The following is a 16,493-nucleotide window of genomic DNA, read 5'->3' as shown; positions in this document are numbered from 1 at the left end:
AGGGAGATGGTGGCAAACAGCAGACAGATACTCTGCTTTCATGTCAGCGTTGAAGCATGGCTCTAGAAAGTGACTCTGTCTCAGAGAAATGCACTGTGCAGGAGTGAACAATCTGTCTTGGAGGGGTTTTGGGAACATGGACTCCCCCAGATTTTGCAATAAGCAAAGCTAACTTGGAAGGGCAGGTTTCTCCCTGAGCTTGCACCTGAGGAAAGAACTTGTCAGAGGATCTTAGGAAATAAGATTTGAGAAGCTCTGAGAAGTCATCTATTCCAACCCCCTGTCTCAGGCTGTGAGTGAGACTGCAGGTGGAAATTGGTGCTGTGCACTGTGCACAAAAAGCAGGGGGTCTCTGAGAACCTGGCTGGTTCCCAGTGCAGTGGCACCCCACATCTTCAGGGATGCTCCAAGCAACCCTAGGGATTTGTGTGCCCAGGTCCCGGACAGCGGAGTTTATTTGGTGTCTGAATCTCTTTGGCAATTTCAGAAATCCCAGGCTGGGGCTGTTAGCTCTTCTAACACTCAGGCTGTGGTCTGGAAAAACAAGCACTTGGTTTAATTTCCCAGCACTGCTGATGGCTAAGTCTGGAAAATTCATGCCTCTACTTTGTGTCTGAAACAGAATCATAGAATTATAGAATCATTTAGGTTGGGAAAGACCTTTAAGATCATTGAGTCCAACCGTAAATCTTAACACTGCCAAGTCCTGCTAAACCATGTCCCTCAGCACCATGTCTATGCATCTTTTGAATACCTCCAGGGATGGTGGAAGGATGATGCTGAACTCCTTAGAGAAGAGCTTTCAGACCTTCCCGGGAAGAAGAGAGGACCTGTGCTAGGGAAATGACAGCATGTCCTGTTCTTATCCTCCTGCCCTCTCTATCTGCTGCCAGATACGAGGCCAAACAGGCCTTTGCTCTGCTCTGGGAGATCTGTCCTTCTGTTCCCATGTCTGGAGAGAGAAAATCTAAGCCTTTGGGGTGTTTGAATGCTATGGGAACAGGTGCAATAGGGGCCCTAAAAAAACAACAGATCAGAAAACATATGGGACCACCCCAGCTCTTAATTAACTTAATTGCTGTAGCTTCCATGAAGGTCTGCATGTTTGCCTAGTGTGATGTTTCCGGTGCAGGCAAGCACTGGTCCCTGAGATGGAGCGCAGACATGGTAATGCTATCAGCAGCCCCTTCCTTCCCACAAGGGGCACAGCAGGCCAGACCACCTCCATCAAATCCAGCTGGTGGGCCCAGGGTGCAGGTCTTTGCACCTAGACGTGTAGCCCACTCCTCCAAAGAGGTGCTGCAGGCTTCTCTGGAGAGAGTGGGGGTGAGGAATGGGTTTTGAAAGCTAACAAGGGTTATTACAGCCCAGCAGTTTGACTCGTCTGCCTGTCCACCATCAGAGGATGTTACTTGCTGATTGCTGCTGCAGGGGCAATGAGTCATTCAAGCTGCAGGTGGTCGGCTGATAAATGTATTGAGCCAGCTCACCTGCATGTTCGATGGCACAGTAAAACCACTAGATATTTATAGAAAGAAATTGCATCCTGACTGGTGAAAAGAGAACACTCTAAATGCTCTTAGGTTAAAGAGCACAACTGGGCTGTAGTCCTTTCTTCAGGACTTCAGACCGAGAGAAAGGGTAGTCAAGAATCTTTACTAACCTCTTTTGATGCTCAGACAACAGCAAGTTTTTTTCACTTTAGAGTCACTCTTCCTTCCCAAAAGTATTTGGAGAGCAAAGTCACTCCCAGTTAAACATTTGTCTTTTCATGGCACTGAATTGTAAATAAAGCTGTTGTCCTAAAAATACTACAGATACCTCAAAGTTTCCAGAGGTGCAAAGATATCCTCTAACAACAATCCTTGTGTTGTGCTGCAAACTGAAATTTGAAATTGGTTGTCCAGATGTCTGGTATGGAGCAGCCCAGCCAGCTAGCCTGCTGTTTATAAGGGAGCAGCTATTCCCACATATGTGCTTCACTCCAGCAGAGTCTGGATCCTCTCTGAAGCTCAGGGGCTGGAGACTTGAAGCACAGCAGAAGGAGCTGCCTTGAGAGGTGCAGAGATGTTAGTGATCGAGGAGGGAGAGTGTGGTATCTGATGTGGGCACATCTTGTCTAGCCAGCCAAGCCAAATTTTTATCACCTTTGGATTCACCATGCTGCCCAAAAAGCAAAACAGACATGTAGTAGTGTTGGCAATCTCTGTAGGAACCTCCTGTCTGCCAGATTCTCTCTCCCTGCCCTCCCAGCAGGTGCCAGCTGGGTTTTTGCTTTCTTTCATCCTATGATCATGTTTCATCAAAGCAAGCACAGTCAGGGGATGCAGAGCCCAAAGGCTTACTAAAATTAGGCCTGATCTTTGGTCCTGTTTGTAAGTTGTTTCTAGGTATGGTGACGTCTAACATACAAACTGGCTAAAATCAGGGTTTGCAAGTCCTAAGTGCAGCTATGTTTATATTATTGTTTGCAAAGTCCTTTGGAGCATCTGTGTGCCTGTTAGAACAGAGCAGCAGCACGCAGGCTCAGATCAAAGAGCCCCCGTGAAATAGATTTCAACATAGACAAGCAGCCTACGCTATCAAACTAGCTGACAAAGGAGGATCACGGGAGAAGCGCGGTGGCTGTGATTTTGACACAATCAAACCATGTTTGTGCAGTCCCCATGACTCATTTCTGGAGTCACATAGGTTCACTGTGGAGATCTCTGGGTCTTCTGCAAAAACAACAAATGAACAAGATGTTAAGTCCCAATTAAGTTAATGCGGCTTAGACAAATCTTTCAAGTTGAATGTAGTGGCTTGTGTTTTAGTGGACCTGGATCTTGCTAAAGCTTCTCTTCCCCCTTCCTCCCATCAGACCTACTTAAATAACAGTGGTTAGTAAGGAGGAATTATGAACAGCAGTTCAAACCCCAAAGCATGACCAGAATAGGTGTTTGGAATGGCTATACAAAATACCTTCAAAGAGGTGATGAATAGGCAGCAGAGGTAAAGATGGAGAGTGAAAAGCATGGTTTGTGCCTGTTTTTACACTTAGCTTACGTGGGTTTTTGAATGAAGAGGAAACGCTGATGTCAGGTTTCTGGTCTGGCTGATTGTGTAGCATGCCATGGAAATCATTGCCCGTCAGTAGTGCTGTCCTCACACTTGGGCTAGAAGAGCATTCATTCGGTGCTGGATCTGAAATAACAAATCATCTGAACTGTGGTCTGCTCTTTGGGCATCAAATGTGGTCAAGTTCAGGTCTTCATGAGGACCTGGATAGCCAGCAGTGCTTTGCCAGGCCTGTGCTCAACACGCCTTTGCAAAATGGGCTTCTGAATTGCATGACCCAAGGTGAAGCTGACCCCATTTTGCAGCAGCCTGAGTACCCCCATGATACTCCTCTGGTGCAGAGCTCTGTTTTCCTTTTCCGTGCTATGTGCTGTCCCCATATGCTGCAGCTTGTGAGAAGGAAGGGGATGTATGGGGTGCATCATGCCCCAGGACAGGGGTGCAACTCTGGTCTGGGATATCCCTGTGAGACTCAAAGGGATGCAAGTTCAAAATAAATAAAATGATGTGATTCTCCACTCTTCGCTCACCTGTCCTGGCAACTTCCCTCCCAGCAGCTCCCTCTCTGCCCAGGGAGACGCAGGGGAAATTCTGGTGGCAGCTCTGGCTTGGGGTAAGGGCAAGCTTCTGAAACGGGCAGCTCCTAGACCGTTAGGAACTTTATAGCCTGAACCCAATGTCTTAAACTTCACCTGAAAACAAATTGGCAATCAGGCCTAATGAACGCACTGCCAGGAAGCTTTGCAAGGCATGTTTTTGTTACGACTCTAACTGTAAAGGTCTACAGAGTCTCATTTGACGAACAGACAGCAACATTTTTTTTTTGTCCTAACAAGGTTTCCTTAGAAATGGATCCACTGCTGAATCCTGAGCCTGCCTGGCATATTCTGGGGGACATCTGGCGTAAATTCTTCATTATTAGATTACATTAGTTGCAGCAATAATCATTCACGTGGGATTATTACATCCAAGCTTGTCTCATTGCCTTTATCCTTTCACACATTGTCTTTCCTGGTTCCCCTTCAAAGGACTGTTGTGAGCTTGTGTCGGAGCAAGAAATTAACTCGTTAGTAATTTATGCATCATTTCCTCCAGCCACATGTATTTAGGGCAAGATCAATAAAATATAATAAGGAAGCGAGTGGGTATTGTCACTGTGGGGCTGAAATAATTCATTTTGTATCACTGTAAATCCTTCCCTCACATATGAAAACCTGCAGTCCTGTCTATCATTAGCTGATTTTGCTAGACTGTATCAACAAGACATTGATTCAGCTCCTTTGTGTGCTTGCAGGGTCCGTGTCCTGCTACTTCTGCTCACAGCCACACAGAGTACTCTGAGTGGAGGTTTAAAATTTTGAAAAAGCAGTGTTTCACACACAGCCTTTCTTCTGGCTCCAGTTGTGTAATTAAAGCCGTGCCACCAAACACTGGAGGTTCATTTCTGGAGTGGGTCCACGCTCTGGCAGCTGCTGTGATGTGTTAGGTCTGAGAAAGGGAAAGGGATAGCAAGAGGGATGTAAGCACCACAGCTCAGAGCACAGAACATTTTGCTGTCTGGGAGAACTGGGGAGGCAAACTTGAGTAGATCTGAGAGGTCAGTGGCAGGTTCGAGAGGATCTGGAGTCGTTGACTAGTAATCTGACTGCTGGGCAGCCCTTCCTAGGTTAAAAAAAAAAAAAACACAACAAAAAAACCAAGCAACAACAAAAAAAGGAGGGATTTGGATCCATCTTACCCACTGGCAGCGTAAGAATGTAAGAGAGGCAATGCTTGTGAGGAGAAGAAACAGCAGAGAGAGCACCCTGGATTTCTATGGCTCCTAAAGAGGCTTAGAGTTGATGCCACAGGGTATCTTATTTTTCCATGTCTCTTTTCTCCCCTCCTGGCTCAACTCCAGGATACCCTGCAGGGTTCCAGATCCATGAGAACTTGAATTTGAGAAATTTGTTACAATTTCAGATTAAGAATTTCCTGAAAGCGCAAGCAAAACCAACTAGCAATTCAGCACCCTTTCTAGCCCTGCCTGCCTGGACTCCCTGCAGCTGTTTCTGGTGTGGGAGATGTCCTGGCTGTTGGCACTGATGTAGAAGGGGCTGTGTGGCCCACCTTGGCTTTAGCAATGCTCTGCCTGCTGATCCAAGGGGATTACAGCAAATGCAGAGGCTCCAATTTCTGAAAGTCTCTGGAAGGAGGAGTCTTGAGATCACTCTGCACTCTGGGACCTGCGTGTTTTGTTGCTGTAAATGTGGAGAAATCTAGGAGAGGGAGGTGGTTAAAACCCCTTAGCAGGTCTGAGTCACATCCCAGAGGAATATTTTTTGTGTGGTTGTGCTGGGCTGGGCAGCACACAGTGTACACGATGGGGCAGCGAAGTCAGAACAATCTTGCCCTCCGCAACCCCTGTGATGTTGACACAGCCTGAAGGGGAGCGCAGAGGAGATGAGATCCCGAGATTATCAGTGCAGACAGGGGAGAGGAATGTTGTTTGCTTGTAACTCTTCTTCATCTGGACTGGCAAAATCCAAACACTGAGGGAAGATGCAGGCAGACGCCCATGCACGGTTGGAGAGTGTAACAGATAAGCAAGGTCAGGGACAAAGCCAGGGGCTCTAACTTCAGCACAAGAAAAACTGGTCACAGCACAAGCTGGTTGTCTTCTGAAAGCCTTTTGGAGACAAGGGTCTGTCCAGGTCACCTACAGGCTGCTAGTGACACTGCTCAGGAATGCATACAGGCCATTTCTCTCTTGTCACCTGCCCCCACCATCCTCACAGCTTCAGTGAGGCAAAAGCCAGCTTTGTCTGGTCTCCACTGTCCAGTGGTGATGTGGCTAACAGGCTAACACTACCACCTTCTTGAAGGCAAAATTTGTTATCAGATAGAGTGGAAAGGCTTGCAGATGAGAGAAAAAAGATCAACTAGCAGGGAGGAGGAGGGAAGCAGAACTGAGGCAGATGCTCAGCCAGGATGGCAGTTGTTTGCTTGGTTTCGTTCCTTCAGGAGCTGGGGTTAGAAGAGAAAGTGCTTCCAGGAGTCACTTTCTCAGCAGAGCCGCTTCGGACCAATTCCTTTGCATTGTAGGGTCTTTCTCGGGCAGGCTGTGCAGTCAGCCCTCCTGTGGCATTGCAACACCTCCTGCTTTCCAAAGAGACAGGAGCCTGGAGAGCAAACACAGGAAACCCCAGCCCCGGTCAAGGTCTGGGAGGTAAATTTGTAACTTAGGACAGATTGTGAGGATGCTGCTCTGTAATATGTAAACACTTCTCTTTTTCTCCAGCAGCCCAGCACAGCTGAGAGAGCCGATCCCAAACCTCCCTTCATGGTCGAGTCCGCTGAAGAGACAGGACGCAGGTTGGAAATGCAGCCGGGCACACAGGCTCCTTATTCCCTGGAGACGGGCTCCTTCCCTCACTTCTGTAAGTTCTTGCCCTGACCCCGTGTGAATCGGCTGTGCTGAGCAGCACTGTGGGCTCAGCTGTGGGTTGGGCAGCGGCGCGGAGGGGTGGCGGGACACCACTGTGGCCATTGCCAAGAGCTGTGGGTTGCCCAGCCTCCTGGGCACGCTGCTCCTGTAGCAATAGGGACCGACTGAACGGAGCCTTTATGGGAGTTTAATTCAGGCACAGGTTTTGGAAAAGAACCGTTGTAGCACTGTGCTGCACTCTCTGTTGCAGGAGAGAAGGCTTAGTTTAGACACTGGGAAAGGAGTGCTGGGGATGTGGTGGGATGGATGGGCTGGGGGAGGAAGTGGCGGCTCTGTTCCCAAAGGTTTCCGGTCTAATTTGGGGCAGGAAGACAGGTGAGATGAGCTTGCCAGGTCTCTTCCAGACCTGTTTTCTGGGAGTCTGTGCTTTCCTCCTGCAACAGAGGGAAATGAAAGTGTTCAGGGCGCGGAAGGGGAGACTGTATTTATGGGTGAAGGCTGTGATGCCTTATACTAAAGGAGTTCTGGGAATCAGCTCATAAAGGTTAATAAAGGACAGGTGGAAGTTACATGTAAAGCTGGTCAAGAATTTTCCATGACAAGAATACTTCTAATAAGGTGTTTTTTCCAAAAACTGAAGCTCTCCCTGGATAAATATTGATTTTGTCAAATATATTAAACATATGTGTGTATATGTACAGAGAGAGAGAAAGACAGAGAATTTAGCTGGGAAAATGCTGTAATGGTCTAATTAATTTCAGATCCCTTTGAACCTGGTTTGTGTTTTGACCTGACCCAATGTGTTTCACTACCTCTGCTGCAAGTGAAGTCTTTGCAATATATGCGTAACAATATTCTGACCAAAAGGAATATATTTACTTCCCTTTATATGTTTCCAGGTCACATAAAACTTAAAACAGCAACTTCTCTTGCTGCTTTCTTAGTAAATACGTCACATATCCATATCAATATCAAGTTCAATTAGCATCAGCAGATACCCTATTTGTCTGATTCGTGTATATCAGGTAAACCAGTGGCACAACATGAATTGATCCAGTTCGACGCAAAGTAACCTTTGCACCAGGAGCTGAACCCTGGGAATTGAAACCCACTTGTCTTGGGCAGATCAGAGGGCTGGAGGGACTGCAGAGAGGGCAGGGATTGCTCCCCAAAAGCCAGGAGAGATTAACTGAGCACAAGCGGGCAGGCAGCATGCCAAGATGACAAGGTAGCAGGCAGTGGGTAAGCATTTATGGCTCTGGCTTGGGCTTTCAGTGAAGTTGCTCTCCTCTTCTCCCTGCCTCCCTTCCCTCAGCTGCACAGTCCATGGCTGACCTTAGCACGTGCTGGCAGCCTGTGGGGCACAGCAGGGTCTGTTATCACCTACCACTGCTAATGCCTGCCCCAAAGGCATACTTGCTGATGTCCAGGACTCACAGAGCTGTTATCAGCTCTGAGCATGGCAAGGGGCTGGCAGATCCCTCCTGCGGTCTCAGCTTAGGCCACCTGTGGGGCACACAAAGAGCCTGTGGGTTTAAATCCTTCCCTTGAGCTAGGCTAAGGGGAAGGGGACTTCAGCAAAAAGCACCGTGAGAGCTAGAGATGAACTTGAAAGCATTTTGGAAAAGCCACCTAGGCTTGTGTCTGATGATAGTGCTGATGTACAGCTTTCCAAATGAACTCTGCAATTCTAGCAGAATGTCATGGCTGTAAGACATCCTTGGTACATTTCCATGTTGGCAGAACCCATGTTGTAACCAGGGTATTGAAGAATCGTTGCAATTTTAAAAAATTCTGTTTATTTATTTTTACAAGTACTCCAAACCGTCAACATACCTCAACTCTAAAGTGTTCCCAGGTTGAGGGGAGTTTAAGTCAAATTCCAGCAGTTTTGGAAGATTCCCTGGCTTTTTACTGGGGTGATTCACTTCATACATGAGAAATCACCAGCAAATGCCTGGATGCTCACTGCTGTTTCCTACAGAAACCTGGACAAATAGGTGTGCATGTAAGTAATGGACAGAGAGAAAATTATGTTCTAGTCTCAGAGATCTAAAAAGCTGATCTGAGTCACAAAAGCCAGAAAGGCATCCATCCCACCAGCCTACTCCCATCCCTCAGGGTGAAGGAAGGCTACACAGATGCCCTGCCTGGTGCTCAGCCCCAGTCTCAGTTTCAGGCTTAGTCCCCAGACTCAGTTGTCTGGAAGTGATCCACAAAGGATTTGTCACCAGCTGCAGTCAACAGAGCCCCGAGTTGAAGTCTAGCGTGTGCTGCCAAAACCAGCTTGCAGGTACTCACAGGTTAGCCCTTTCCACTCTGCATCTGTCAATAATGCGAGCATCCTTCCCATCCTGACTTTTCTCAGCTGACCTTTTTAAGCGTGGTTGCAGGTTCTGCCCGATCTTCCCTTTGACAGCTCTGAAGATTCATTCCGAACTTTGCAGAGGCAATTGGTTTACGGGAGAGATCAGCAGCATTTCATGGGTGCGGGGCTGGTCTGCCTTTCTCTTCCTCCAAGACAAGCTCACGCACACTTGAAAACACTCATGGAGAGATGGGAGATGCTGCCTTGACCATAGATGAGAGGGTCCCCTTCAGACAGGGAGTCTGGAGTTCAGCTTTTGCATGAGAAAGAAATTTCTGTATTGAAATCAGGGAGCTGGGAAATCGCAGGTGGCTGAAACAACAGGAGCAAATCCTACTGCAACTTTCATGTCACTCCAGTGACCTTCTAGGGAAAAGACTTTTATTGCTGAGCCTACTCCTTCCAGTACAGAGAGGACAGTAAAAGCCCTTTAATTAGCTGATGAGAAGGAGGTTCCTCCTAGGCTAGACCTAGAGTGTTATAGCAGGTGTTATTGCAGTGATGGCAGTAGGGGCAAGGGTGGAAGAGTGGGTGTTTGTTGCAGGTGTTTTGAGTTTCCTTTTGATCTGCTTCAGCTGAAAACCCAAGATGGGCTGTCCAAAGATTTTTTTTTTTACCCAGAGGATGAGGATAGAGGGTGGTATGGAGTTCTCTTGCTGTGATCTTGCTTGCTATCTCTTTGTTCCTGCTGTAGTAGCTTGCTGGGGTGATTCAGAAGTTGAGCTGAAAATCCTCACCATGTGCCTTGTGTGATGCCTGGCTCTGCCACACTCTTCTTGTAAGTCCTTTGCTTGTGCTGAGCAATATCCTACTGCCAAGTGAGTGCTACCCCTCTGGGGAGGGGTGCTGGGCTTCCCTTGGGGAAGGGACAGGATGGAGTAGTAGGGTGCTACCTCGAGGCTCATCCACACATGTGACAATGAGGGTGGAGAGGAAGTCTCTGGGAAACTGCAATAATGCAATCAATGAGAGTAAAGCTGAATGTGCCAGTCTGGGGAGGCAGTGTGTGGGACTAGTGGTGCATTGCTGTGCCCTGCAAGCAACACGTAAGTTCTTCTCTATCTGGGCGACATGAGCTGTCTGGAAAAGGTTTCTCTATGCCATCTCCTGTGGAGGAGCATCACATATGTGTGAGCCTCAAAAAGCCAAGCAGCAGCATGGTGGCTTTGGTGTGCCAGGGTGGTAACGCCTGCTCTGTCCTTGATGTCGGTGGCTGCTGAGCACAGCTCTCCCCTCAGATGGGCCCGGCTGCCCTGTGGGTTTTCTGCAATGCTCCCGTTTACCTTCCTGTTAGGCTTTTTAACAGGAAGCCCTTGACATGATTCTGGCAGAAATTACTCTTGCCTTGGCCTGCCTCTTCTAAGCTTTCTCCAGAAACACTGTTGCATCCTGAATGAGACATTTTGGAGCCAGGTCTTGGATGGCCCGCTACCTGTGAGGGGTGCTGGAGGTGACGGCTGCGGTGTGGGGCAGCCAGGCTGCCTCCACGCCCAACTGTCAGAAGTCTTATGCTGTCTGGAGTTTTACAAGGGCTTAATCTGTATTTTTTTGGCATAGCTTATATTACTGAGGTTATATATATATTTATTACTAGAATAAAGCCTCTGTTTTCAGTACTTTGAGGAAGAGAAGCATTACACTGCAAATCTAGTCAGCGAAGCTGCGTTCAGAGACCGAGAAAGGCTTGGGGGTGGATTCTCCTTTCATTGGCACTAGCCCTGCTGGGCTTGAGGGCACAAAGTCAAAGTGCACAAGGAATCTGGATCTCCTTCTAAAAACAAACAAGATCTGAGTTTGCAGTCCCTCAGCACCCTGGGGAGTACGTGGTGCGTCTACTGCAAACCCAGAGCAGATTAAACCAGCTGGACAGTTTGGCAATTTTGAGCCGCAGGCTCACTTCTTTCCCCTTGGTTCTGTCTCCTTGGGGTCCCCAGGTGAAAGGAAGGCATCAGAGCAAAGATGGGATGGGTGCTGGGGGCCACACTTGCTGGTCCTTGGCATAGGAGCGAGCCAGCAAGGTTACAGGAGGATAAGACAGCAGTGTTTTGGGAGGAAGGCTGCCTTGGTGTCTGGCCGGCCCCGGGGGCAGCAAAGGGGTTAAAGCCCAACCGTTCTGCCCAATCAGTCTGGCTTGCCTGTAATAACCAATTAACAGAGTGTAATTGTGCAAATCCATATGTGGCAGTAATTACCAAGGAGATTAATGGATTCCTTCCTTTCTAAGTGGACCCCACCACAGCTTGCCAGTGTCCCCCCACCACCTTGAATAGGACTTGGTGCGGGGGGGGGGGAAGCAGGAGCTGCTCTTCCCTGGACACTGTGATGAAGCCAAGCGGACAGGGAGGCCCCGTGGGGACTGCCCCGTGCTTGTTTAAATAACCCTTTTCATCTCCCTGCGTTTCCTTACATACAGCTCACTGCTCCCTGGCTTGGGCTCAGCCTCCCGAGGACAGTTCGTGCCCAGCTTGCCGAGCCTGGGCTGCTGCGTCCCTGCCCTCTCCATTGTCCATTCATTCCTCGCTCCCCTTTCCCCTGTTTAGCCCTAATTGCCACAGAATATCGCGTTTGTTTGCCCTCTTCTTTTGTAGCTTTGTTATTTTAGTTGCAATGGGTAATCCAGCAAACTGTTAAAGGCATACATGAGGCGACGAGGGGACAGCAGGGCGCTTGGGGCAGATTTTCAAGCCTGGCAGGTGGGGTTGCATTTGGGGGCTGGCAGCCTGCAGCTGGGCTGAGCCTGCCACAACCTTTAGGATGGGTTTTCTTAAGGATAGATATATGGCCACAGAAGCAAAGAGTGACCCTGGAACAGGTGAATACCTCCCCCTCCAAATGTTCTGGGGGGGGGGGAAACGGGGCACTGAGCCCCACTGAGGAAGCGGTTGCATTGCAGACCTGTCCCCTAGCAGGTCACCACCTGGCCAGCACAGGCTTCTCAACTGTTGCACCAGCACATCGGGCATTTGAGGTGCAAAACTGCCTGTCCCACTCGGGCCAGCCTTGCCGCTGCATCACACACGTGGGTCTGAGCCCTGCTGGCCCACGGTGCAGAGGGAACTGGGAAGAGCTCAGCCTTGTTTCTCTGCTGGGTGATGATCCTTGCCCCTGACAGATAGCTCGTGCAGAGAGTCAGCCCCTGGGGAGGGCTGTTGCGCTGGCCGGGAAGCCATCTGTCTCTGACTGCACGCACAGGGCTGCGGGTGCCCCGAGGGCAGCTGTGCTTGCTCAGCTGGGGATAGGGTGGGTGGCTGGAGAGCTAAGAGCCCTTTAGAGTCTGGGATGGGAGGGAGAGATCACATAATGTTTCATGTGAAGCATCCTTGCATCCTCGCTGCCTTCCTCATCAGGCCAAAAAAGTGATGCTGGGGTAGGAATCTGGGTCTGTGATGTATTTATTTTTACCTTCTGTGTGTAGGCTGGTACCTGGACTTGGGGTAGGCCAGAGCTGCGTGGGCTGGGTGAGAGCATCTTGTGGGTGTAAAAAGCAGCCAGACGGAGCCAGGCCAAAGGTTCATCCTGCAAATGGTAGCTGTTTAGAAGGGAGGTAGGAGCAGAGTGTGCTCGAGTGCCCTTCTCCAGCACATACCTCCCAGCAACCTCTGCCCTGAACTGTTTAGTACCTTTCACCAGTGATAACTGTGCGGGTCCAGGACCGGCTGCCCCCAAAATCTGCAGTGATATCTGCATAGACATCCCTGCAGAGCACTGGCTGGCCCTCGCCTGGCTGTTCTCCGGCAGCCCTGGCCCTGTTCACTGCCACATAGTGATGGACATAAATGATCTTTTTCTTACTGCTGACTTGTTACAAAGGCCAAGAACGTGGCTGCTCTGAGGGAACAGCTGTGTGAGGTCCTCCACAGAGACATGAACAAGACTCCTCCAAGGAGGGTTACGGTTGTTGGGGAAGTTTTGGGAGATTCTTGCCTTCCGGTGGTGGGAATGCATGGAACAGTGCATCTTCCTGGAGGACCAGGAGTGGTGGAGAGCACTGATGGAGATGCTGCTTTTGGGTGTGCTTGCTTGGGGTCCTGGGACCAGCCTGCGCTGCTAGCTTTGTTTCCAGCCAGAGAGAGGCACCCGGGCAGCTCTTATGTATTGCAAGTGGGATGGTTTGGGTTTTTTTTGTCAGAGAGCTGTGTCTATTGGTGTCACCTGAGGCTCTTGACTGTTTTAGCTCTTCTGTTTCACCTGACGAAGGGTTCATCAGTATTCATTTTTCCTTGCTGCTGTGTGTCATCTTAGGTTAGAGGTTATATGTGGCAAAGTATGGCATGTAAATGTGTCTCCTGGGTCTGCTCTGCTTGTGGGATTTTGAAGTAGCCCATGTCTTGGAGGAGCAGCTTTCCTGGAAAGCTTCCCACTTGGCCCAGGTGCCCAGGGGGATCCAGAGAAGTACTTGGGGCACTGAGGGATGTCTTGCACAATTTCTGGGATGTTTGAGGTGTTGTGTCTTTGCAGCCCTGAATATTAGGCTCCACGGCTGCAGGATTTAGTCGGATAGGTATGATTTAAAAGCCTCACTAATGAAATAAGCCTGGGGAGACTGATTTGTGTGGGTGTGGCTTGACTCTTAAATGACCAATGTTCCCTGTGGAAACAACCCTTGGCCTATGCTGACTCCCAAACTGTGCTTGGGAACTATCTGGCGGAAAGTGCTAGGGACTGTGTTTACAACCAGCAGGACAGACCCTGGGACCATGCCCTGGAGTGGTGAATTTACTGGTATAGATTAGCCTTTGAGGCTGTGCTGCTGGTCTGGAAAGCTTAAGACATGAAAAGGGACTGGGGTCTAGATTTTGCAGCTGAGATATGTCTTGCTAATAGAGGAGACAGCTCTGTGTTGGGAGAAGCTGCTCTGGGATCTTCAGAGCTTGCTTTAATAAACTGACTTAAGTCAGCATGCATTAGCACAGTGCCACTATGCGAGCATGTGTTCCTGTGTCCACGTCATCCCAGGCCCTTTCTCTGCTTCTGCTGTGCAGAGGATGCTCCTTCAGCTCAGAGGCTTGAAAGGACAGGGCCAGAAAGTGGTTGTGGGCAGGTGCTCGCTTCTTTCTTTCTGCTGGGAAGAGATCGGGAGGCAGGGAGCACGTATTTGACAGCGCCAGCAAATGTCATTCCACATCCCTGCAAATTCTTCACGTGCTTGCTGCTTGCTGCTGTGCTGCCTTGTCCCTGTGTGGTGTGGTCCGTGCTTCTCTTGATCCAGGGCTGTTCCTTTCTTTGGGTCACAGGGAATTTTGTCATGCTCCCATGGCTTTAAATACCAGCGGATTTTCTGTTCTGTACAGAAGAGCATGTGGCTTTTGAGAGGAGAATGTTTGAAAGGCAATAGAGGGCGTTGATGATGCTGTAGCTGGCTCCTTACCTGCCCCTTGGCTGCACAGGGAGGCAAAGGGTTTTAAACAGTTTTTTGAAAAAAGTTTAAATAAAAAAGTTTATTTAAACAGAGAGGAACCGATCTTGTGGGAGAACATTCCGGCTGAGTTTCATGTTGTGTTTGTTCCCCTTTGACAGCCACTGGAAGGTGGGTCCCAGGGCAAGAACAGCTGCAAGAACAGATGAGAGAGAGGTGTATCTGCCTCGGTAAGGCAAAGAGACAGCTTATTCCCCTGAACGTCAAACAGACCAGGCTGGCAGAGTCTTGAACTGGTGTTGGTTGGATCTATAAAGAGATGCTGGCAAAACAAACTTGTTGGCTTTCTGTGATGCTGAAGTCTGCATGGCTTAGGAGACAGACCCAGACTATCAAGAGTAGAGTTGTCTGAGCCACCAGTGGAGGCAGAGGCAGTGAGGGGTAAAGTGAGGTCTTTGTATCCCCCTTCTCCCAGCTTTTTATATGGCCAATTAATGAAGGGTATCTTTGGGTTTCAGCTCATCTTAAATGCATTTGGTGCTTTGTCTTTGGGCAGCAAGACTTGGTTGGGCTTTATTTCTTCCAGTTTCCATACCTAGGCTATGTCTCTGTATCTGGTATTTGTGGAGAGGCTGCATAGGCATGTCTGCAGCACAGCATTGAACAGTGTGTCTCTGGGCAAAGAGGTGGTCTGGTTTATTGTTCGGGAGGGTTTTGTGCGGGGTTGGTTTTTCCCCCCCCCTTGGTGACTGAGGGGGATTATAGATATGGAGGATTGCAGTGGGCAGGGTTGCTGGATGAAGAGTATTTAGAGCAATGGAAACTTGTTCCAAGACTTGCTTGAAACTCGGAGAGCCATCCCCAGGAAGATCACAGATGAGATCTTCGTGTATTAGAGAAGACAGCAAAGCATTGCAAAACCTGCCTCTCCCTCTTTCATAGAAGCACAGCTGGGTTTAGCAGTGTTTGATTTCCTTTCCTGCTCTCAGGGGACCCAATGAACAGGCTGAAATCTACTGGAAAAAAGTGTTAATGAGCCAGTGACATCTGCAGAAGTGAAGTGGAAGTGGGATTCGGGTGATCTGCCTGGCTCCTGAGGAGCTGCGAGCATCCTGTGAAAGGCACAGCAGCCCCACCATCCCCATCCCACCTCGGCTTATAGAAAATGCCTTGTTGACTGGAGCAAGGACCAAGCTACGAAGGCACCTTGCTGAGAAGTGCTGATGGAAGCTGCACCTTCGTGATATGGTAGATGTGGCTTTTGGGCCCTGGTACACAGAACTTTTGATCTGGATCATGTGACACAAAGTGTGAATCTGGTATAAATGCCACCTTCTTCAGATCTTTTTTAAATGATAGTAATGGGCCAACTTGATAAGGCAGGCTTTATCCTGGATCAGATATGCTGGATGCTAGAGAGCAGACTTAAAAGCACAGGAGAGAAAGGAGTGATTCAGTGAAAGCCAGAGCCCTTGCTATGGCATTAATGTGACAATGTGCAGTCACATGCTTGCACCTGATCGAGGAAGTGCTCAGTGGAGAAACTCCGTGTGAGCAAGCTTGAAGCTGTGGCCTTGCTGGCTCGGAGAGAGCATGGATTTTCTAACCAAAGGTTTTCATTCTAATCCAAAGGTATGTGCTGATGTCCCCTCTCCCATGGCATGATACAGAGGAGCCTGGGATGATGTGTCTTATGATGGATATACATTTTCTGGGCTTTGGGTGTGTGTGTGTGGCTGCTGTGACTGGGACCTTGGGGACTGGGCTGTGACTGGTGATGGCTACTGTGCCTTCTGTCGTGAAGGTATTGTGTGTGAAGCTGTTCCTTTTGGGTACTTCCAAGCCTTCCTCCCCTAAGACAGGAGCAACTCAGAGCAGAAATAACCCATGTTACCTTGAACTCCAAGATATCCATGTTTGCCTGACTGGTATAAATAGACCATCTGAAGCAGCTGGATGTGATGGAGATTGACAGGTTGTCTCTGGAGTTTTGCACTTGCTGAAGCAGGAGGAAATGTAAAAGCATGAACATGGGGATGCACAGAGTGAAATAGCAAGCAAAGCCCCCAGCTGCACAGCAGGCACCTGCCATGCGTGGTGTAGGTGGGAGCCCTTTGTGGCCTTGTGCAGGACAGTGCTGTAACATGTTCCCCACTCTGTGCTGAGCTCTGGTGGCCATCAACACATGCAGGGTCCAGCAGATACCTTGTGTGGCTGGGTTGTCCCTTGTCAGCTCTGTGCCACCCAGCTCAGGCCCTTGCCAAAGAGGGTAACGTAGTCTTGCT

At 49.1% G+C, this 16,493-nt stretch overlaps 1 protein-coding gene across 2 annotated transcripts in view; it reads left to right on the top strand.

The window, feature by feature from the left end:
• RXRG (retinoid X receptor gamma) overlaps positions 1-16,493 on the top strand; it is a 51,185-nt gene that overhangs the window by 5,109 nt on the left and 29,583 nt on the right. Inside the window, exon 2 of one of the 2 annotated variants that reach the window (XM_013302277.3) lies at positions 6,341-6,476. In XM_013302277.3, coding sequence (XP_013157731.3) covers positions 6,341-6,476 — 136 coding nt within the window. Of the gene's footprint in view, positions 1-6,340; positions 6,477-9,613; positions 9,631-16,493 lie in introns of those variants that run through there. The other variant, XM_055815462.1, reaches the window with a different exon arrangement.

Source organism: Falco peregrinus, chromosome 10, assembly GCF_023634155.1.
Source record: "Falco peregrinus isolate bFalPer1 chromosome 10, bFalPer1.pri, whole genome shotgun sequence".
NCBI classification, from domain to species: domain Eukaryota; kingdom Metazoa; phylum Chordata; class Aves; order Falconiformes; family Falconidae; genus Falco; species Falco peregrinus.
The sequence above is the reverse complement of the archived record's forward strand: the minus strand, read 5'-3'. Positions and strand labels throughout refer to the sequence as shown.